This window comes from Lacerta agilis, chromosome Z (genome assembly GCF_009819535.1).
Source record: "Lacerta agilis isolate rLacAgi1 chromosome Z, rLacAgi1.pri, whole genome shotgun sequence".
Classification (NCBI taxonomy): domain Eukaryota; kingdom Metazoa; phylum Chordata; class Lepidosauria; order Squamata; family Lacertidae; genus Lacerta; species Lacerta agilis.
In genome coordinates this window covers 29,642,312-29,666,666 of record NC_046331.1, presented here as the reverse complement: position 1 = coordinate 29,666,666, position 24,355 = coordinate 29,642,312, and the positions used below count along the sequence as shown (strand labels likewise).

Genomic DNA, 24,355 nt, shown 5'->3' with positions numbered 1-24,355 from the left:
AAGCTCTTTTTAATATTTTTTTATCAATGTTAACTCAATATGTGAATGAATAGAAGTTGTAGTATATTGAGGACCCTCTGGTGATACCTTCCTTCCTTCCTTCCTCCCTTCCTCCCTCCCTCCCTTCCTTTCTTTTTTCTTCTTCTCTACTTTTCTTCTGCCCTTCCGTCTTTCTTCTTCTTTTCCACACATTAAATTAACTCTTGTTGTGTTAATGGAGATAGATGTGTGTGCCTAAATGTATCTTAACAGGGAGGAGCTTCTTTATGGAAGAAGATCAGAGCTGTAAAAGATGGATGGAAAAACCTTGCAGATTTTCTGCTGATTGATGTGTTTGCGTTAAAATTAATAATCTCAAAAATAAAAAAGGAGGAAGCTAGCTGGTTCATTGTAGTGTGAGGTTTCCTAGGTAATACTCTGCTTTATCAGATTTGTAATGTTGATTTGCGAAGGTTGATGGGTTATGGCTTTGTGGAAGAAAAGAAAACAATTTAACAAGGTGGAAACCAAAGGCTGTGTTGCCTTGGCGCAGAATTTATTTTCTTTTTAGCACACTGTGTATACATCCCTGACTGGAGATAACAGGAATGCAAAGACCATATTCTGGTAGCTGGGGGGCAAACAGGAATAAAATGCATAATCTGAATATTTACTGGTGCAACAAAGCATGAATGCTAAGCAATTTCTGCAGCAACAAATGGGAGGGAATTATATTTTACAGCACTAGAACCACACATAACCCCTTATTTAAACATAGGAATCACAGCCAGGTTTGCTAACAAACTCAAATGTTCTTGTGTCTTAACCGGCTTCCAACCTTTTTGATGGTGACACAGGAGAAGGGAGGTGCCTAAAAACCCTGAAATCTGTTTCTTTCCCCCATCCTCAAGTTTGATATGTTTCCTTTCTTTTACATGTAAATGGAACATTTTCTGTGGAAAGAGTTAAAGAACTGGGGAGGGGGTGTTGATTTCCCTCCCCACCCCATGTCACTGTTTTTACTTCACACAAGTAAAAGCAAACTCCTCATCCCCACCCGCTCCAGAGTGATGGTGAGGGGCTGGGGCCTACATGCCCCCACCCATTTACATGTGGAATTTCCGCACCTAAAGAGGGCTTGGCTTGGGCTTTCTACATACTATGCACCCCCCCCAACAATCCTGGGAACTGTAGTTTGTTAAAGATCCTGGAAATTGCAGCTCTATTAGGCCTAAACTACAATTCCCAGGATTCTTTCTGGGGTATGTGTGCTTTAACTGCACTTTCACTGTATGATGTGTTTGCAGCCTTGGGCTGAGATAAAAAAACTAGGTTCGCCTTTTACCTCCCTTGTGTCCCTCTGATTCCTGTGGCTTCCTGACCCACAGGCATCAAAGCAGGGCTGACTCTAAATTTTGAGGGAGCTCTCAGTAAACTGCCCTCTGTTAATCTCCTTTAACTCTGTGTAGGCTACTTCACGGCTCAGAAGTGGCAGGCAGTGGAAGGACCCAAATAGAGCAGACATGACATAGCATCAAGGGGATTGTGGGGAAACTTAACTGGCAACTCCCAGACCCTCTTGAGGAGAAGCCTTGTCTGGGGCATTGTGGGAAATGAAAATGGCCGCTCCTAAACCCAGCTGCCTGGCGTGTGTGTGGGGGGGGGGAGGACGGTTGAAATGGGGACCCAAGGCAGGTATCAGTTTTGGGCCTTGTCAGGTTGTGAGGTACTCCTTCCTGTTCCTAGGCTCCATGTGGGGGACCTGTGGCCCTCCTGATGTTGCTGAATTACAATTCCTGTCATCCCTGGTGGATGGAATTTGTAGGAAATTGTAGGAAAGCAACTTTTCCCTATTTCTGCTCTTAGTTCTTTTGTGAAGTCTTAAAAAGAAGAAGTCCAGACCCTCTTTCCCTCAGTCTTACCAATTAAGCATATCTCAGATCCATTTATTATTACATTGCAGTTTTATGCCATGTACTGTAATTTCAGCATCTTTTGCTCCAGGGAGAATCAGAAATCTATAGGTCACAAGGGGGCTAATCAGGGTTGAAAAGAACCTCTGTTGAGACTAACCATCAGAATAGACAGTGTGGGGGTACATGGATCAGTCATCTTGACTACTTCTTTTTGTAAGGAGTTCTTAAATTCTTCTCAAAGCTTTGTCCACTCTGTTTCCTTTCCTTGCTTCTGACATCCCTGTCTCTCTGCTGTCCTCTTCCTGGACCATTTTTACATGGCTTCCTAGCACTCAGCCCACAGTTCATATGACATTGTGTAAGTTTTTGTTTCCCTCCTTTGCCAACTGACCCCTCACTTCCTTCCAGAACTGAAGTTGTTTAATGCTCTGCAACCTTTACTCTCAGAAGTTAGCACATCCAATGAATATTCCATTACAGCAGCTCAGCCAATAGCAGGAGAAAGTGGAGCTTCAAGAAGACATGCATATTTTTGTTGTATATAACTGCCCACATTTTGCTGCCCTGCATTTTAGTCGCCAGGGCCCAGTGTTTCATTGATCTTGTTCCTTGTGGCTTATTGATGTTTATTCTTTGTTCTGTCCCCCCCCCCTTTGTCTCCCCTCTCTTTTCTGTGCCGGCAGCAAACACTGGAGATGAACCTCACCAACCTCGTTAAACGCAATAGCGAACTAGAAAATCAGATGGCCAAACTGATACAGATCTGCCAGCAGGTGGAGGTATGTGTTGGTTGCAAATTCGCGATGGTGAAGGCATGTTGGTGTGTCTTGTCTGTGTGTTGGGGATCAGGTGGGAGAGCAGTTGCTGGGGCGTGGGGATGGAAATAAAACTACACTGTAGACCACTCACCAGACTTTCTGCAGTGTGATGCAAGAGTTTGAAGCGGCACCCTTCCAAGCTGGTTCCACCATCATGGACAACTGTTGAACATATTCCAAGTAACCCAGAGTGTAAGGCCAGCACCTTTGCTGAAGCTTAGCAGGTCTGTTCAATGTCTGGATGGACCTGTGCCCAACTTCAGGTTCCATTATGGAAGAGTAAGTAAATATATAAAATAAAATAAAACAACTCACAAGGTTACAAGTCCAGCTGCTGTGAATCAGCGGGGGGGGGGGGGGTCCTCATCGAGGGATGATCCAGGGGCTGTCCTCTCCTTGCAGGGAGAGCAGCAGCAAATGTAGAACAGGAAAAGAAGGCGAAAGTTTGCCTGCTCTACAGTTGTAGAGCTGCTGCTCCACTCCTACCATTGCTGGAGGTCCCTATGTACCATTGTGGGAGGCACGTTCACAACCCACAGCGCCACGTCTGTGCATGCGTGGGTCGCGATTCGGTGCTTCTGCACATGTGCGAAGCATGATTTAGTGCTTCTGCACATGCATGAGCACTGAAACCCGGAAGTAACCCGTTCCAGTATTTCCGGGTTCGGCGCAGAGCGTAACCTGAAAACACATAAACCGCAGCGTTCGCAACCTGAGGTATGACTGTATATTACGTTTATATCTCCTCCTTTGCTCCAGGGAGCTCAAGGTAGAAGTTACGTTTCTCAAAGCAACCGTGCAAGTACACTAGGGACCTTGGCATGCAAAGCACGAGTTGTGCAGTACCAACAGACGCGAGAAGCAGCACCTTCCCTTTTACATAGTGTGTAGGCTCAGATGGAAGTGGAAGTTGGTTAGACAGCAAGGCAAGAGGGAGGCATCGGCATGTGAAGCAGGAAGGGGGGAAAGAGGAAATTCTTACTCTTTATTAAATTTCTATCCCACCCTTCCTCCCAAAGGAGCCCAAGGCAGCAGACAGTAAAGCAGCAAAACAATGCAATTTAAAATAAAATATGGACATGATAAGAACATCTTAAAATTTTTATTATTACAGTAGGGTTACCAGACATCCCTGGTTCCTGGGGACAGTACCCAGATTTGCAAATCTGTCCCCAGACAAATTCCGTCCCCGGAATGTCCCCAGATTGCAAATCTGTCCCTGGGGAACGTGGCAGCGGCAGCCTCAGCAGCCCGGAGACAGCCTGGTAGCGCAGTTGGCTCTGGCTGGCTCCGGGCTGCTGACTGCCGCTGCCGCCGCTACTGCCAAAGGGAAACTGGGGACGTCCGGCGGTACAGCTCTCCTGCCCCCTGCCCCCTTTGTTTTGACTGATGGGGGAGGCTCGGGAATTGCGGGCGGGTGGCCAGGAGGGGTGCAAGGCGCATGGTTTCTCTGCCGAGCAAGGTGCAAAGCCCTTCTTTTGCACCCTGTGAAACATAAATGCGCAGAGTTTTTTAAAAACTGGGCAACGGAGGCTCCTGAGCCTCCCCTGATCTCCTGCCCCTCCCCCTTTGTTTTAACAGGAGAGGCTCGGGAACCGTGGGCGGGCAGCCATTGCTCAGTTTTTTATAAACTGTGCATTTATGTTTCACAGGGTGCGAAAGAAGGGGTTTGCACCTTTATACAATATGCATGTGTGCTTGGGCCCAGGGTCTTTTGCCTCACCATCCCCACTACTGACTCCCTGTTGCTACTCAGCTTAAAAAAGGGGAGGTGTTTCCCGGATTCATTGAAAAAAATCTGGTAACCGTATATTACAGTAAACTTGGAATTTGCACTGCTTTCACTTACATGATCTCAGGTTTACAGGGGTGGGGTGGGGGAACAAATACATAAATGGGGAGCGGGTACCATTGGCCTTGGGAAGGAGGTGTGAGGGCTCCGGGAGGCAGCCTCTGAAAGCCTTTATGTCTCAAAAGATGCCAATCAGGCACCTTTTGTTTGGTTTTCTAAGAGTGTCTTGTCTCCCCTACCACATGCCTTTTCTAGCTGCTCCCAGCCCTCTCATTACACCCTGTAAAAACCAGGTGCCAACAGATTAATACTTCCCTGTAGCTATTAAGCGGCAAGAGCCATGACTTCATCAACAATGAACCCTCATCCAGTACATCTGAAGGCAAGAGAGCACTTTAATGCTGCACTATTTCCAAAGGCAGAACAATTAATAGTGAATTAGTTCGCTGCTTTGTTTACCAAGGCAGTACACTGGGAGAAGCCATAGCAATTAGTTTCTTCTTAATGGGTTATTGATTTTCAGTTACTAAATTAAGAAGCGGTTCCTTGAACAAGCTTCTTCTTCGTCTTTTTAATAATGGAAGTAGAGATACTGATCTACTGCAGTGGAATCCAATTCGATAACTGGTTATTTAGTTTACTTGAATTAGTTTCCTCTGGAGAAGCCACCTTCCCCACCTCTGCATACACACCCACTGGTTATCTTCCTAACAAGGCCAGCCCTACCATTAAGCAGGGTGAGGCGGCTGCCTCAAGTGGCAGATACTTGGGTGTGGGATAGGTGGGAAGGAAAGGTGCTAGAGAAAAAAGGCAAGTAAGAGTTGGCGGATAGTGGGCTGATCGACATGATTCCACGTTTCTCTCTGCCCAAATCCTTCCTCAGAACACACCTTTCCCAAAAAGTCTTTGTCGTGACCAATTAATCCTTCTTCCCAACAGGAACAAAAACCACAATAAATTCTAACCTAGTTTGATCCCATTCCTCCTTCTCCTTTGTTGTTGTTGTTTATTGTCAACATTTAAATTTTAAGGTCATGCTGTTCCACTTCTAACCTACCCAATAACAGGGGTAGTAAGCATCCCTCTGGGTGTTGTTGGACTACAACTCCCATTACCCCATATCATTCGCCATGCTGGCAGGGGTTGATGGGATTTGGAGTCCAGCAGCAAAAACATTGTCTTCCCTTGCCCTATAAAGCTCAATGTGCAATGATAGCACTGTTAAAATAACACTTAGGGATTGTCACACAATTAAAAAATCTTAAATCAGTTTGGTTGTAGATATTTTGATGATTTACATGCAGCAGGGCAAAACTGATAGTTCTGAAGATCGCATACCTTTTAAACAATGTATGTATTTGTTGCAGCCAAGATCCTATTAGCAGAGGCATTGCATGTTCTCTTTAGCACAGGACAGAACTCTCCTTAAAATGATACTTGTTCTACATGCAGCTTTATAAGTTGTATTAAAAAATAAATATATATGTTTTTAATCAGGATGTCTTTTTAGTTAGTCAAAAAGCTGTTAATGAAATGGATTAATCAACAAAAATTGCAGTTTTCCAACTCATTTAACTGGGAATAGGCCTCATTAAATACAGTTGGGCTTCTTTCTGGGTAAACACGTAAATAATGTAATTATTGCTGTCTATGCTCTTTTTGCATTTACTTCTGACTTCGCTGTTTACAATTTCTCGCTTATAGTGTGTGCTATATCTGCAACTCAGGATAGCACTTCTTGCATCTGATGAAATGGGCTGTAGTTCACAAAACCTTATGCCTCAATAAACGTGTTTGGCTGTGTACACATTCCTGCCTTAAAATGCAGTTAGGGAATTGCTTTTCTGAATTTGGATTGAAGCTGGCTTGGGAGAACACGCATCGAAACACCCAGGTAATTGCAGGATGGATATGGATTGCGGCTCACGTTGTGTGTACGCTGCTTCCCAAATCAGTGCTGGGAGTGCACTGGGTGCAAAATAAATGGGAGTACCACAAGACTCTTTGATGTCAATGCTATCTCTGCCACCACTACAGTTTTTACTGTCTCTGCCCACCACTGTCACTCACTTGAGAAATGCCTTGTTCTTGTAAAGCAATGCCAGTCCCCTCCTAGTAAAAATCTCCCAGTTTCTGCCACTCTGTCCTCTGGGAAAGGGTTTAATATTTGCAGCAATTTCGTTTTCAGACAAAGCTCATAGTGGAAGAGGTATAAACCTCATTTCCCCTTCAGCAACCCTCTCCAACTTCTCACCATAGAGTGGTCAAAATATGCTTTCTTTCTGTTTGTTTAATTTTTTTTTTTAACATTTGAAGCATTTTGGGCTTTTTACTTTAGATAAAAGGCAAGCAACAGGCAACATCATCGTGTTGCATAAAATTATGCATTGCATGGGGAAAGGGGATAGATAAAAGTTTTCCCCTCTCACATAATACTAGAATTTGTGGATATCCAATGAACCTGAATGTTGGAAGATTCGGGACAGATAAAAGGAAAGTACTTCACGCTTTCACATAGATAAAACTATAGAACTTTCTCGCCTAGAAGGCAGTGATGACCACCAATTTAAGTGGCTGTAAAAGACTATGAGATAAATTCATAGAGGATAAGAATATCCTCCATGATAGCTGCAGCACCTGAAAGGTGTGCCCAGGGGTAAGCAAAATTGTGCCTTCCAAATGTTGTAGACTACAACTCCCTTCAGTCCCAGCTAGCTAAGGCCAATGGTCAGCCCTAAACATTTTGGGCCTCAATTATTTGTTAAGCTTTCTGCACCTGTACCATCCTGTGCTCATCCCCTAGATATGTGGAGTTGGTGGCCATGAGAAACAGGGCATTTGGTGTCATGGCCCCACAGTGTTGGACTTCCTTCCCTGTAGATTTGCAGTGAGTTGCTAGAGTCCAGACATTTAGAAGGTCTCTTTCAGTTGGCTTCCGTTGAATAATTTCTTTTTCCCCCTGTCTGGATTGCAGGTAGAATTGGTTATGGTATGTTTTACTGGCCATTGGGTTTTAAAATTTGGAATTGAATGGGTTTTTATTATTTAGTATTTTTTGTAATTTTTATGGTTTTTTGCATATTGGATGGGCATTACTCAGAGAGAAAAAGAGATGAATAGAAGCAAGGAGAGAGGAAGACTTCAGAATCCCAGATACAGGATCTGTAAGGTATAAGGATTAAGTCATAGGCTTAGGAATCCAGGAGCTGGAAACCAGGAGCCAAGAGTTGTGCTGGGGAGTCAAGAGTTGAGGGACCAATTCAGGAGTCAAAGCCAAGCCAGAGTCAAAGAGCACATCAAAACACCATCACATCTAGGAAGACCATTGTTTCTCAAGCAAAGTCCTATCCCAGACGGGAAGTCTTATTATAGCCCTTCCTGTCCAGAAAGGTTCAATAGCCAACCTGGGTGGAGGGGACAGATCCAGAGTCTGAGAATACTTCAGTGCCTTAGCCTAGAAGATGCTTCAATCTGCGGTTCTGGGCATACTGGACAGGGCAGTTGTTCACAGAGGTACAGCGGTTTCTTTAAAACAGCCTCCTCCAACTAGGTGTCAGTAGTGGCTGGTACCCAGAGGCAGGGAGGCAGCTGGTGTAACCAGAACCAAGGCAAGGCAACTAAACATTCAAGTTTCATTCCCATCCTCCTACACACTGCTAAGTCAACATTGGGACTATGGTGGAGGAAGCTAACAGGCAATGTCACCTCTTGGTCTGATTGCAAGTAAGAAGCATGTGAGGACCAGCTGAGGGCAGACTGAGATTGGTAGGATGGTGCCCCATTCGTACTAATGGACAAATCCCCACTTCCAGTGCCCTCCAAATGTTTTTGACTACAACTCCCATTAGCCCCAGACAACACTTTAATATAGCCCAAAACACCTGGAGGAGAGCAAGTTGGCAGAAGGCTGTTTTAACATAAGGTATTGCTGTTGCAAGCCATCCCCAATCTCTGCTGAGAGTCCAGGTGCTTACCCAAGACTCTGTTTTGTTAGAAAATCAAGGCATAGTGGTACAGCCTCTCCTAGCCAGCACACATGTGTGTTCTCGCTCCATTCATCCTCTTCCCAAAAGCCCATGTGAAACACAGCCCAAGCCCCATGCATAACAGCCACTCTTTATTTTTCCTTCAGCCTGTGTCATGCAAGCTGGAATCCTAAACCCTTCTCTGCCCACTGCAACCCTGCAACTCACAGATTCTAGGGTCCTCCCTTGATTTGCTGATGACTGGGCATCAACATCTTTGTATTTCTTAATGGCTTATGCCCAGGTGTTGCTCCAACAGGAAAGGCCAGCTTAGTCTGCATTTCTACATTGCTAAAGCCAACACCTGTCAGCTCACCTTAATTCTGAAAGCACTGATTAAGCCCCAGCGCACAGGAGCCTAGAAGAGGTGAGGGTGCCCACAAACCCTTAACAATATGTTGCACCAGGCAAAGGAACATTGGCTCACCTCTGACCTGGCAGCTGAGCAAGATTTCAACCCTGGCTACTGCCACCCAGATTTCAACATTCTTGCCACTAAAACTTGCTGGTTCCTTCCATCTGCGGCTCCTGGTGTGTGTGTATATATATGATCATACTGCCTCCTACTCAGCTGCTTTCCGAGCCACCTGTGAGATTCATCTTCCTCCTGCTGAGGCATCATCTTCCAGTGGCTCTGAGTCCTAGGCCGTGAACTGCCATTGAAAGCGGCTGCCACACTTTGTGTTTCTGCTTACCCAGCAACTTGATCAAAAGTGAAGCAGATGAAAGGGATCCAAGCAGCCTTTTCCTCTCATTAGTCTTGCTGAGAGGGCAGCCTAGCCAAAGGGGAAACAGTTTCCCCTCTTAACTGCTTCTGGCTTTTAGCTGTGCTTCTGAAGCTGTTTTCATTCTGGTGACAGTGCTAGCCCTTTGCTTTCCCGTGTCACTTGTGGCAGACAACAAGAAGGGAAGGCTAGCAAGGTAGGGTTGATTTGAGCATCGGAGTTCAACTCTGGAATCAGCTTTTCAGTGACAGGGTTTGCCCTCCAGACCACAAAACACTGTAGCATCTATAGCAGGGGTGGGGAAACTTTTTTCTGGGCAGCCCCCCAGGGGCTGCATGCCAGTAGTGGGTGGGGCCGGAGGCAAAAGTAGACAGAGCAAATAACATACTTTTTCTCTTCGTGCAATAAGGTAGTTTTAACCCATTTTCACAGACTGATCTCTATCCTTCATCCAAGCAAGCAAGACCATTACCAGAGCTCAAAGACACATTCCAGCCAGGCAGAAACACTCAAAAGGGGTGCAAAACCAGACTGCTGAAGGGTATGGACTGTGGAGAGTCCCTGGGGCCAGGCAGAGAAGCCTGAGGGTAGCATTTGATTTCAGGAACTGAGACTCTCCATCACTGGTCTAAAGGACTGCTTATTCCAGGGATGTGCAACCTGAAGCCCTCTGCTGAATTTCCTAGGATTCTTGGCCTAATTGCAAAAGCAGAGAGTATTGGAAGCTGCCATATATCAAGTCAGACCATTGATCCATCTAGCTTAGCATTGCATACTCAGACTAGCAGTGACTCTCCGGGGTTCTCTCCCAGTTCTACCTGGAAATGCCAGATATTGAACCTGGGACCTTGGGCTTGCAAAGGAGATGCTCTGCCACTGTGTTACTGTCTTTCCGCACAGAGGTGATGGAGAGGCCCTTTCTGAGAAGATATAGGGCCCATGCCGCTCATCACTTGAATATCTAGCTCTCCCTCTGCAAGTACTAGACAGCCAAAGCTCTCTTTTGTCCTTAACATTTCATACTTCTGGGCACTTACATTGTAAGAGAGCACATGCATGTTTCCCCGCTTCTTCCCATGCACCAGATGCTGCATGTTGCCTCAAGACCTATAAGAAGCACACCAAATAGGATTTGCTATTTTCTTTCAGTTGGAAGTTTCAGAATCCCTCCCAACCCCAGGCTGCGTTTTTCCATTTCATTTAGAAGCTTTAAGCTCTGCCAATCACACCTACCAGCCTGCGCAGCCAAGGAAATGCATATTTTCCATCTTAGTGAGCTTGTATCTTGCCAGTTGTCAGATGCAAAGGCCTGAAAGCCAGCAGAAAATGAGGCGGCAGGAAATATCTTCAAAGCTGGGGAGAAAACCCACTATCTCTGCTTCTGTAGTGGTTAAAACTAGGTCCTGAGAGACTTGGGTTCTAATCCCTGCTCAGCCATGAAGCTAACTAGATGGCCTTGAGCCAGTCAGATTCTGTCAGCCTAGCCTACCTCACAGGGTTGTTATCAGGGTAAAAAGAAGAGAACCATATGTGCCACATTGAGCCACTTGGAGGAAAGGTGCAATAACAGTTTAAAATAATTTAATTCTCTTATTTACCCTACTGCTTTTTACCCGACAACCACACCTGACTTTGGATTTAGGCACCCTTTGCAAAGAAGGTGAAGCCTTAATGCCCAACTGCTCCTTCTCTGTTCCATTTCTCATAGCTATGCTATTATTTTTCTCCTGCCCCTTTTCTTCCTGCTTCCCCTCACCTGGTTTCCCTTTTTTGCTGCACCTTCTCTATTCCAGACTAGTATTGCCTTGGCATATATTTTTTTGTCCACTGGTCAGTTAAGCACAGCATATAATAAAAGGTCAATGTGGGGTTACTTCCTGATGCAAACAGAAGCTTCAGATGAGCAATTTTCATCAATACCACACTTAAGGTTACTCCACTTCTTTGCCTGGTACAGTCCTGATAATTATCAGCATGTGAGTACACACAGTGGGGGCATGTTAAATTCAAAGATGCTTTTATTGTCCTGGCATCAGGTAGTATTTTTTATTTGCACTGTACATTAAATCCCGTTTGCCATTTTAAGGTTCCTTCACTCCATTTGGACAGATCCTGTTGCAGCTCTTTGCAATCCCACTTTATATTTACCAGCTTGAATAACTGGGTGTCATCAGCAAACCTAGCTATGTTAATGCACACCTGCCGGGGTGTGTGTGTGGACTGTAGCTTAGTGGTAGAGCATCTGCCTTATAAGCAGAATGCTGTGGGTTCAATTCCGAGCATCTCAAGGCAGAGCTAGGAATGATCATTGCCTGAAACCTTGGAGAATTACAGCCCGTCAGTGTAGACACTACTGAGCTAATGGTCTGTCTTGGTTTAAGGCAGCTTCCTGTTTTCCAGCAGCTAATTTGGCTCCAAATGTGATGTCAGGAGCCATCCATGCTTTACCCTATGGCTTCCTAGCTGCCACAGAAGCTAGAGCACCAGCAAGAGAACATGCAAAGCTGTGCATGCGCTGGGGCAGGGAACTTCACATATTCACATTTGAATGATCAATGTTGAGAAATTGGAAAGATAACCAGGAACATTATGTCTGGGAAACAGGGTCAATTCAGTGTAGTTGATGGAGTTTTGGACTTACTCCTGGGAGACCTGAGCAAACCATGAAGCTCACTGGGTGATCTCATACCAGATGTTGTGTCTTGGATTAACCTACCCACAGGGCTGTTGGGAGGACAAAATGTAGGATAGAGACCAGTGTTACCTCCTAAAAGGGATTGCTCCTAAAAATGTAATGAATGAATGAAATTTTCAGCAGTCATGTAAGTGGGGTAGAAGACGTTCAGACATGTTGCTGTGCACTTGTGTAAGAGCCAGAACCACAGCCCACAGTGTTCATTAAGAAAACCCTCTCTTCTCTCACATTTTGCAGAAATGACTACAAAACAACAACAACAAAAATAACCTCTTGTGTAACTGCCTTCTCATTTCCCCTCAGCACTCAACTTTTGACAAGAAGACCAATGAAAAGCTGGCTAAGAGGCAAACTAAACATTACATAGTAATGTGTCTAACAAAGCACAAATTGATTTTCAATGAAAAGCAGCCATGGGGGAGTGCAGTTTTGAGCAGATTGGCAGTGGGGGACAAGGGGATGTTCCCAATGGCTCAAAATCTATTGCCCTGTGTGGGAAGATAGAAAGAACAGCCCAGAGAGTGGCCCCTTGTCTCACTTCTGCTGTTCGTACGGAAGGCCCCTGTAGAGGTCCATTTTATTGTGCATTCATGATATGTGGTCATGATGCTATTTGGGTCACACTATTTGTGCCTGCAAAAGTTATGGGGTAGTCACACTGCTTCATTTTCATTTAGTGCATATCCTGTAACTTCCTGTGACTTACCATACCACAAAAGTTCCGGGTGGTGGTGTTGCCCCGCTTCCCCCCCCCCCACTATCGCCCCTCCAGACACCAATAATATGGCAGCATTGGGGAAGCCTTGAAGAACAAACTGCCTGAAAAATTACATCTCCCTATACAAACCATCCAGAGTGCTAAGGTCCTTGGGCAAGCACCTTCTCTTAATCCCATCAACATCAGAATCACTGTTGGTGGTGACACAAGAGAGAGCCTTCTCTGTGGCTGCTCCCATATTGTGAAATTCCTTCCCAAGAGAGTTTAGATGGGCTCCCTCTTTGTTATCCTTTTGCCAGCAGGCTAAGACCTTCCTATTCAGACTTTTGAAAATGAAAGGTGCAGGCGGTGCTGATCACTGGGTTGCTTTCAGGGCAAACTGTATTTTAATTTCTGATTCTAAATGTGTTCTGGTATATTTTAATTATTGTTTTTATCTAGTTCATTTTTATCACTTTGCAATTTATAATGTCGTTTTTAAATGCTGTAAGCCGCCTTGAATCCCAGTTCAGGAGAAAGGAGGGATATGGATACATTAAATAAAAAACAAGCAAGCAAACTAAAACAGAAATAATCCACCACGAATGCACTATTATTGTGTCAAGAATTTGTCGCAGGATGCACCTACAATAAAACGAGGGGCTCTTTGGTGGCCTCTGACTTCCCCAACTCCTGCCACAGGGCTACTCCAGAAGCACCTTGCCTCAAGGGGCAGAGAGAGCTCGGCTCTTTTCATTGTACCTCACCTTGCTGCTTTATTATACAGTTTTGATTGATGTTTAAAACATTCTTATAAAATGGTTTTTTTTTTAATATACACTAAAAATTGATGTTAGGGTTGCCTGAAAAGCGGCTTATGGATACCTTAAATTTCATTTGTTTATTTGCCTAGCTAAATTTATATACCATTTTAGTCTTGTAAGACATCCTCAAAGTGGTTTACAAAAATGTTAAATAGAACATTTAAATTATCAATAAGAAACAGTTAAAATCGGGCATTCAAAAGATAATTAGAATCAACAGTAATTAAAAGAAATGAAACACACGCAACTTCTAAATAGCTGGATAGACTTTCCTAAATAAAAATGGATTTCAGCAGGTGCAGCAAAAGTGCATGCAGGGGGACAAAAGTTCAGGGCCTTAGAAAGTGCAGTTACTGCCACACTAAAAAACTGACCTCATGTAAGCCAAATGAATGTTTTGTGGCACCTGTAACAGTGCCGAATAAACAAATAAAATCACTCTCACACATACTTCTGGAATATACCACAGGGGTACCATTGCACAGCTTTGAGTGTGGAAAACAGCTAGTAGAGAAAGAGTGAAGAATTCTCTCTCCCCCACCACTCCTCTGCTCAAAATAACCACCTCCTGAGCCTTATCTAGGGTGGCCATGAGTCCTGCTTTACTGAGGACAGTCCTCTGTTTGAAGGGCAGTCTGCTCCAAATCTGGTTTAAAAATAAAGAGTCTTGAAGTTCTCGATCAACAGCACCTGGACAGCAAACTGGGCAAGCAAAACAGGTCACCTGGTCAAAATCTTCCCCAATATGGTGAGATATGTTGTATTTCTATTTAAATTATAGTTCTTCTAAATTTGCATCAATACATTTAAAATAAATACATGCAAATATCATCCAAATGTAAACACTCTTTTTTCCTATTGATATATTCCTCTTTTGTGGTGATGCATCAGTGGCAAGCCAAGGCTTATGTAGGCTGTTTGTTTCCCTAGCTGTCTCTTCGTCCACCCATTCCAAAAAGTGGGAGGAAGAGATTTTATCCCATGTAGCACTAAGTAACTCATTTCATTTGCACAAGGATTTCTCTCCCTTTTTATTAATAGTTTGAAACTGAATTTTTCAAAAAGGAAACAAAAACAATTGCACTCAAACAATACAAACTGAATAAATCAAGACAATGTGTACTATGCATGCAAGTTAGGGGGAGAAGGGGGTAATGCATGGTGCTCAGACATTCAAGCAAATAGCTTTATATAAGAAGTCCATATATCCTCCCATTTACTTGTGTTTACAGAAGGTCACCTCCACATATGCTGCCAGCTGAGTCCTGTCCTCTGTCTGCTACACAATCACAGCAGTAGGCTCTTTCTTGTTATCTTGAATGGTTAGATGTTGGACCATGAGTGCTCTTAGAAGCCAGTGCCTTAGAAGACAGGTTCCAAACTCAATTTGGTACATAACCCAGTAGTGTAACAGCTGTAAGGACTCATGCCCAGTTACCTTCCCTCTACTCTTTCCAGGCACAATCTGCACTTTAAAGCTCCATGTCTGAGCATCCCCTTTTCTTTTCTTTTTGCTCCAGAGCTTTTGCCATGGAAACTCACTCTTTAAATCTCAGTCAGTGCAAATGGCAATCCACAGAAAACCCAAACTGACATTTGTTTTGATTGAGCACTAAAGAACAGGTTTTCGCAGGGAAAGTTCCAGGGCAAAAAAGGAACAATGCTCAGACACAGAGCTTTTAAGCATGGACATGTGCCTGGAAATAGCAGGGCAAAATGTAAGTGTGGATAAGCCCTAAATATCAAGGAGGTATCCAAATCCAAATTTATGCTGCTGATGACCTCTAACCAAAAGACTGTGACTCTAGCAGAAGACCGAATCAACAATGATTCACACTTGTGCAGTGGAACTTCCTATCCCTGTTGTGCAGTGGAACTTCCTATCCCTGTACACGCACACAACCAGTCTGTTCTGGTTCCCCAATACCAATCCTATGGAGCAGATTTGGAGAGTGGATGAAAGTTCTGCTCAGTAAGCATAAATCCTTGCGCTAATAGAATGAGTGCATTGGATAACACCTGAAGTCAAGGCTTTGTTCCTTGAAGCATTTGCTCCATGAAGATGAGAAACAAAATCTTGTTCCATTCTTCCCATTTGGCTTGTTTTTCGGCTAGGTGAACACAGCCATGCATGAGGCCAAACTGATGGAGGAGTGCGACGAGCTAATGGAGATAATCCGTCAGCGCAAGCAAGTGATTGCTGTCAAGATCAAAGAGACAAAGGTAGGACCATGCTGCCTAATTTACTGTTGCCCCTCTGCACTCTGGTATGACCTGTTACGTCACCCTTAATTCTGTGAACCATTTGCTTGTGTAATTACGGTAATTTCTTTATTTTTCAGTGGCTGTATATCTTTTGAAATTTTCCACTGAGATGGGAATATAAGGCTGTGTGTTCATCATCCAGAATTGGCCTCCACAGTCATTTATGGACACATGGTTAAGATTGTGTTCAGGGAAGACAATCTTACTCGGCTATGAGTGATCGCCAAAGAAGAAGATACACCATACATGGCTTCCCCCAAAGAATCCTGGGGGCTGTAGTTTACCAATAACAGAGCTATTTTTTTTATTAAAAAAATCACTACAGTTCCCAGGATTCTTTGTGTGCGTGTGCTTTAAATATATGGTGTGTACACAGCATTTCAGACTCATATTTAGGGAAGCAGATCTTTTCTATCAAACTTGCTTTTGATGGCCAGAGATAAGGGAGGGTTGAGGTAGCAAATACTGAGCATTCTGAGACCCACATCAACCCATTGTGATGGAGTGGGCTGGAAGTCAAAGAAAGAAAGAAGGTGCATATTTATTAAATAAAGTGCACAGGACCCCTTTCTTCATAGAAGAGTAGCTGCTTACAGTCCAAGAAACATTATCTTATTCTTCCTTTAATCCTTCTGTAATACTGGGTGGACATTACACCTCATACGTTGCAGACTCTAAAATTGTGAATTTATGGCAAGGATGAGGAGAGGAACATAAAAGCCCTGCCACAGGTTATTCCCCCCACCCTGGACAGTGCTTTTAGGGGCCTTGAGCAGAGGGGTGTGTGTGTGTGTGTGTGTCCTAATTATATAGGCAGTACCCAGAAATTGCAGATTATGTAGTGGAAAACAACTCTGTTTTTTTCTCATCACTTTCTCTCATACATACACACACACACACACACACATTCTAATCCTTATGAATTTAAAGATTTGATTGAAATTACATGTGAATTTCCAGTAGAATCTCAGGAGCTGGAGGGTTGGCTAAATAAGATTGACAGTGGTCATGAGCTGGGCTTTAGCTCCCTGCATGGTTTATTATCTCTCTGCTATGACTAGCAAAGCCAGAATGAATTAAATAAAGCACAGGATTTTTATGTTGTCTGTTAGCCAGGAATGCACATATCAACCTGGCCTTGGGTAAAGGTAAAGGGATCACTGACCGTTTCCAGTTGCAAATGAATCTGGGATTGCAGTGCTCATCTCGCTTAACTGGCCGAGGGAGCCAGTGTTTGTCTGCAGACAGCTTCCGGGTCATGTGGCCAGCATGACTAAGCTGCTTCTGGCGAACCAGAGCAGCGCATGGAAGCGCTGTTTACCTTCCCGCCGGAGCAGTACCTGTTTATCTACTTGCACTTTGACGTGCTTTCGAACTGCTAGGTTGGCAGGAGCTGGGACCGAGCAACGGGAGCTCACCCCATTGTGCGGATTCGAACCGCCAACCTTCTGATCACAAGCCCTAGGCTCAGTGAGATTGCTGATTGACCCTGAGTAGCGTTTCATAGCAAAATAGCTCTGATATGCGAAGATGGTGCAAAGAAAAAGAGAAAACAGAGTGAGAGATTGGTTGGGGGAAAATGTGCTTTGGCTTTGATTTGAATAGCAACTTGCTGAGTTAAGAAGCTGCTTTTTAGTGAGGAATCTGGACCTCGATTCTTAGAAGACTGAACTTTGCAATGTCCAACATTTAATCCTATGATGCTCCAAAAATGACAAGGTGAAAACTCTTGCTTCTGCCCCTGTTACCTTTCTTGGAGGGCCTTCCCTGCCCAGCAACCCAACTCTGAGGAGGAGGGAGAGCTGGGCACTGTGCCACTCACCTCCTCACCATGCCAGGTGTTTGCAGCCTCTCCTTTTTGGAAGCCCTCCTTTTCCTCTTCTTTCCTTCTGATCATTTTCTTGATGAGTCTGGGCATAAACGAACCATCCATCAGCCCATTAAATCCCAGCAGGAGAGTCATTTCCTTGTGCAAACAACCATTTGAAGTTCTGCTCTGCCTGCTGCTAGCTGGAATGAGCGTCTCTCTCACTCCTTCTCGCTCCTGCTTGGCATCGGCTTTGACATTTCCAGTAATGATGAATGAAGGTGAGCAGGGGAAGATTGGCAGGAGGAGAGCGTGGCAGCAAGGAGACAGGAAAGGCATTAATTGCTTTGCACCTCTGCACTTAGCTAGCTTTGGGTTTCCCCCCCATCCTGTCATCTCAGGGGAGCTGCACACCCTCAAGCACCCCCACCCAAATCATTGGAACCCTATTGTCATAGAGACAACATTCAGTAGTGGTTCCAGTGGTAATTGCTAATGCAAAGGCACCTTCAAGCTGGGATGGCTGCAGGATATAAAATAGGTCATATCCTAGGAAAGGAAAGCTCAAGCTCTTAAGTACAGTCCTGCTCCCTATAAATTCAGTCTTCCCCTTATAACACACTAGACTATTTTGTCCATCCAGCCCAGGGTTGCCTACAGTGACTGACAGTAGCTGTCCAGCAGAGGTCCTCCCTATCACCTGCCTTCCAGTCCTTTTTTCAAACTGGAGGTGCCAGGCATTGATACGACAACTTCCTTCCTGCAAAGGAGTTCTTCCAGGAAGAAAACCATCACTGCATGTACTGTTGCTGAGCTGGAATGCATTGCTGTGGTGGTGGAGGAGGAGGACGTACAGTCCTGTGGCCGGCAAGCATTTTCTTGGGAGCCTGCCATTGTGCTGCTTCCTCCGTAACCCTCCGGGAGTGTTGCAGTACACAGTTACAAATTCACAGCGCATTTGACACCAGCGTTCCTTCCATCTCAGAGCTCCAACAAGACAGCTCTGACTTAACAGCCGGTGACTCTGCATGTATGAAATTCTTGCTAGTTGAGTTTGGCAGGGCTATTACTGGGCAGCCCTGTTACTCCAGGCCAAAGTAATGGCAGAAATATCAGTCATAAATCAAACTTGTCATCTGGTGTGAACACAGCTCGATCCCAGAGCACATCCGCTATCAGCACAACCTGTGCCTGCTTCCATGCATCCTTCACTCTGAAAGAGAAGGATTCAGGCAGCGTGTGAGGCTTGCTTATTTATTTAGAATTCCCCAGCAGTATGGTCCCTGTTTTGAACTGGAAGTTAAATCTGTGGGATGAACCCATCCAGTAAAAACAAAGGTTTGGTCCCATTCATCATCATCATTATCATAGGCAAATCTATTTATTTAAAGAATTTATATCCCAGTTTTAACTACAACTGTCCTTAAGATATCCTGGTCTAAGTTGTTCAGGACTTAATACACTGGTAAAAGAACCTTGAATGGAGCCCAGTAGCAGGTCTTTTAACACTGGTGCCATGTCTTGGTGGTGGTTTATTCCTGGTTTGGATTTAGTTCAACCTCCATTCTTTTGATGTGTGAGAAAAGAGAGTCAAACCAGATGAGAAAAGAGAGTCAAACCAGATGAGACCTTTACAAAACCTGAACTGTAATTTGGAAGTTTCTCTAGGTCGAACCTGAGCCTGTTGGCTTCAGGGCTATTTTGCCTAGAAGAAGTTCACAGCTTTGAGGTTTCCCCACTTAAATTCTACATCTGTGTCAGATTCTTAGTTTATGTGTTGCCTGCACTCTTTGGGTGTTTGTGATTTTAGTGTTTAATCAATTGTTTAATGTATTCCCCCCCCCTATATTATTTCTTCCTCTCCCCGTACTAAATGTTTCTTGACATTTCAGTTGTTGGTTTTCTAGCTCCCTGCCCCCCCCCCCCCACTGGATTTATTGAGCCTCCAACCATGACTTGGGCGCTAACAGCTACTTCTGCATAATCAATAGGCCCCAGCATAGCCAATAGTCAGGATGATGGGAATTGTATTCCTGCAGTATCTGCAGGGCCACACATTCCCCATCTCTGTTTTTAGAGCTAATTCAAAAGCAGCACTCGTTGGTTTTTTATCAGAGCCAAACACGTAAGCAAGTTTTGAGTTCAACAGCACTCTTTTTCAGGCTAGATATTAAACTATCACAATGTGATGGTGGAATATTTATGAATTCTAAAGTCCATTCACTGCTTTGTGACATACTTATTCAGCCTAATAAATGTGTTTTGCTTCTGTTGCATTGGGGATTTCTTTCTTTGTAATTCAGGATTGAGAAACCTTTTCTGTTCCGAAGGCTGGTTCCCCCCATGACCATTGTCTGGAGCCAGCAGTAAAAGCAGGCAGGGCAATAGATGTGCTTCTTGCCTCTGTACAGCAGACTACATTCCAGCCATGCAAAAGTCACATGCACACCCATACATACCTCTCAGACTTCCATCCAAGTAAGCATGTGGCATGATCAGTGTTCAAGGGCACATTCCAGCTAGGCAAAAACACTCCTGGAGGGTCTAGAGTGAGGCTGTGTAAGGAATGTGACCAGCAGAGAGCCCCAGAGGCTGAGTAGAGAGGCCTGGAGCACCAAATTTGACCCTTGGGTCAGAGGTTCCCCACCTGCTGTAATAGGTAGATAGCATTTCTTGTTACAGGGTGGGCCCCTTGAGGACTGGTGAGGAAGGATTGGATATAGCACACTTTCTTGCCCTTTACTCTTCTGAAATTGGAAATGTTGGTGGTTCATTCTTGCTTTTGCAAATCTTGGGTACCTGAATGAAAATTCCTGAACAGGAGAGTGTAAAAAAAGTAGGAGAGAAAGCTGGATCAGTGCAGTGGAAGTGCATCCTTGGAATGGATTGCTGGTGATGAGGTTGGCATCAAGGTAGGGGTTAATTATACCCTTTCTTGATGGAAGTGACAGGCATCCAGAGAGATTGGGGGGGGGGGAGATACTGCAGCATTTCTGCCCATCACTGGTGGGGGCTCTGACATCTTCCCTTCACTTGTCAGAGAAGGGCTTCAAACTGACAGGCTGCCCCAGGGCAGCTACTCCAGCTCTGATTTAGAAGCTGACAAGGAAGAGCGCTGAGAGCTGCTGTCATTTGGGCTTGGTTGGGCTCTGCACGGCACACAGAAGTACCCAAATAATTCAGGGGAGGGAATCAGAACAAGCCATCTGTGTGGGGTAAGCAGTGCATCCCTTTTCAGCATTCAGACTGTCCAGCTGCTACTGCAGTCTGAAAAATAGACAGCGTTAGGTTGGATTTATTGAGAGAAGGGGACAAGAGACATAATTGAATGGGGAGGGGGTATGCATATGTAAGAAAGGGAGGGTGTAGGGCAGTTCTTGTCCTGCCCACCATTGATAGGAGGACACTGGAAAAGTTTGCATAAGGAAATGCAGCCCATGGGCTGAAAAAGCTTCTCCACCTGTTTTATATCCTGATTTTCCTTCAAGGAGCTGAAAGTGGCATACACGATAGTAGTAACTGGCCCAAGGCCCCCCAGGAATCTTCATGACCAAGGGGAGATTTTGAAGCTGTGTCTCCACTGTTCCAAGCCCAGCCCTCCAACCAATGTGCCACACTGGCTCTGCTGCATGAATGGGACAAGAGTTCTTTTGCGGCAGGAAGAGAATTCTCATGTTTGTTTCCCAGGGACATGACTGGGCAGCTCATGTCCAACCTTTGTCCATTTTCTAGTAGCTACCTGCAAAAAAATTAATGTGCCAGTACTTTTTAAAAAATCATGCGGGGTGTGTGCACCTGTAGCTATTTTCCAGCAGGTGTGTGTCCAGAACTTTTTTCTTTTTAAACCATATTTCCTTGAAATGGACTTCATCTGCAGCTGCCTTTGGGCACATGTACATAATTAATTGAGCATAATGAATAATTAACACAGAAGACACAGCCTAAAAGGGAGAGACAAAATGACAGAGATCCAACTATGTTGCTTGAGCTTAAGGCAGCCAAGGAAGGGTGAAACCTGAAGGTCAGTCAGTCTGAAGAGGCTGGCGGAAGGCCAGACTAGGATGTGGCACCATTCACACAATTAGCAATCACTTGAACCGCTTTATTTTTAATGTAAATAGCAAGTGTGGGGTGGGAGTTCTTAGGTGCATGAATAGTTCCATGTCTTCTTTGGCCTTAAGGTTGGCATGAAATGGGCAAAGGAAACCAGTTTTAAACAGCAACCATTTCAATGTGTATCATCTTGTTGATTTCCAGTGGTGGAGTAGCTGTGTCCTATACAATTTTGGTCCTATTGATTTGCATTGCCATTGAAGATGCTGGAGAGATGAACATTGAGCAAGCAGCAGGGGGATGGCCTATTCTGGTTCCAATCATATAGATGTGGATATCCTCAGAGCCTCTAAGAGCTGTTCTTTCCAGTAGGGCCTCCAAGGCCTAAATTCCTCATAGAGAAATACCTTGCCTGGGGATACCTCCCCTCTTTAGCAAAAAAAGGGGGGGTTTCTGGCTCCCCATGGTAGTTCTTTTCATCTGCTTATTCATTCTGCAATCTCCCTTGTGAGGTCACTTCATTTCTTTCTCCCCACCCCATGGTTTTTACTTTTGATGAGCATGCCAGTATTTCAGTGATATAAACCACTGCCTTTGAATGTCACCTGCCTGCTTCCCTGTGCACTAATGAGGCTTCAGTTGTTGCTTCAGCAAAACCTGTTGTTTTTTTCCACCCTCTGCCCATTTCTCCAAGGTGATGAAGCTGAGGAAGCTGGCCCAGCAGGTAGCCAATTGCCGGCAGTGCCTGGAGCGGTCAACTGTCCTCATCAACCAGGCTGACCACATCCTGAAGGAGAATGACCACGCACGGTTCCTGCAGACAGCAAAGAACGTGGCAGAGAGGTATGGCCTTTTACTCCTTAAAATGACTGGGACAGCATGCGGACCTATCTTGCCCACAAAATAATGCCCACATGCTCTACCAGTGAGCTTTGTCCCTCTTGTTGAACATAGAAATAGTCTTTACCTCAAGTCAGACCACTAATTTATCTAGCTCAGTACACAGTGCCTAGGACAGGGATAACCAATGTATTGGTCTGCAAATGTTATTGGAATGCAGTTCCCATCATCCCCAGCTGGCGAGGCTAGTATTGAACACCGCCCTGGGATCTTTGGATAAAGGGCAGTATATAAATCTAATAAATAAAATAAAAATAAAATATTGCCACAACTCTCATCAATCTCAGCTGGCTTGGCCTATGACACTGGTCTTCCTCTGGTGGGTTGGGACCCACTAGTGGGTTGCGTCCTGATCCAAGGTGGGTCGCAACAGGAGCACTAGCACCCTGCAAAGGATTAAGAAATGGGTCCCCAAGTGGACATTTGGGTTAAAAGTGGGTCTGAAAAGGTTGGAGATACTTAACCTGTGATCAGGCACTGAGCCTACAGCCCCTTTTCTGTGGATGGAACCACCATAGATGGGTGGGGAGTGGAAGTGGCAGAATCTGGCAGGTATTTGCTAATCGGTTCAGGATTTAATGGTTGATTTAATGAGAATCCCATACGCCTGCTGTCTCCTCACCTTGACCCATCACCTCAGACAGAATGTCACAGGAATTAAAGCAGTGCTTGAGATCCGTTAAAAGTGAAAGCAGCTGTTTGGGTGATGGCAGCCTCAATGTTTGTGTTTCATCTGCCTATCCCAGGGCCTAAACTTTTCTTAGGGTTCAAAGCACAATGGTCTTGGGATGACAGCTGCAGCTGCAGGTGTTCTTTAGAGGGATTCAGAACCAGCATCAGCACATGCCATCCTTGGGCAGCTGCTAGGACTCATCGCTGGTTGCTTTCCCTGCCCCCCAATGGCCCAGAACTCAGCAGCATCAGGCAGCTACATCTAACCACCCTTTAAGTGCCCCACAAGACCCACCCAGACCCAATGACAGCAGAGGAGACCCACCAGAAACTACCTTGCCCAGGGGCCCTGGCAGAGTTCATCTGTTTCCTAGAGAAATAAAGGACTGAATGTGAAGAAGGATGGGGAGGAAGCTGCATAGAGGGCAGGCACTAGTGTTAGTGATCCTTACTATAGCAACAAGAGTTTTCTCCAGTGGCAGTAGCAGGCTCCTCGGGGCAGGTACCCACCTTTGCATGGATGTCTGTACATGACCTTGATCTTTGCAAGCACTTCGGTTTATTCTCAGTTCTTCTCCTTGCCCCCCAGACTCGTATCTCACAAGGGAAGGAGGAGTTTTGGGTTTTGTTGCTTTCAATTATTTACAGATTTAATGTGAACTTACTTTAAGTACACGAGAGCTCCTCCAGCTCGGCCAAATTAACAGCTTGGAGTGGGAGCAGCTTTTGCAGCAGCGTCAAAACGCCAAAGAGATCAGAGAGAATGCAGAAGTGGGCCATCCCCCCGTCAGGCCGGGGAAAGAGACCGCAAGCGCTAGTGCGAATATGCTAGGCTGATTGCTGCCAAACAGGATCAGACTCTTCGCTGTCATCCCATGAGCAAGCCACAGTAGTCGCTGGATAGTATCTAAAAACAAAAAAGGTGTATGGGCTCAACACCTTATGGGAGGCTGTTAGGGAACAGGGAAACCCTGCCTTATACCCCTGGAACATATAAGTGGTTTTTAGTTATCCTGTGTTGTGAGAAGGTAAATGCTCTGAGAGTTCCTTTTCCTTCTAACTTTATATGTTCACAGATTTTGGGATGGCTACTCTTGCTGTCCACTGGATTACAGTTCTTCTTTGAAGCATGGGTTAGTTTGAGACATAGTTCACTCTTGAATCAATCCCAGGCCCTGGATGTAAAA

The 24,355-nt window shown here is 44.9% G+C and overlaps 1 protein-coding gene across 1 annotated transcript in view; it reads left to right on the top strand.

Annotated features, from left to right (window-relative positions):
* MID2 (midline 2) overlaps positions 1-24,355 on the top strand; it is a 187,404-nt gene that overhangs the window by 140,310 nt on the left and 22,739 nt on the right. The window contains exons 3-5 of the mRNA XM_033137146.1: positions 2,579-2,674; positions 15,587-15,694; positions 22,291-22,439. Coding sequence (XP_032993037.1) covers positions 2,579-2,674; positions 15,587-15,694; positions 22,291-22,439 — 353 coding nt within the window. The remainder of the gene's footprint in view (positions 1-2,578; positions 2,675-15,586; positions 15,695-22,290; positions 22,440-24,355) is intronic.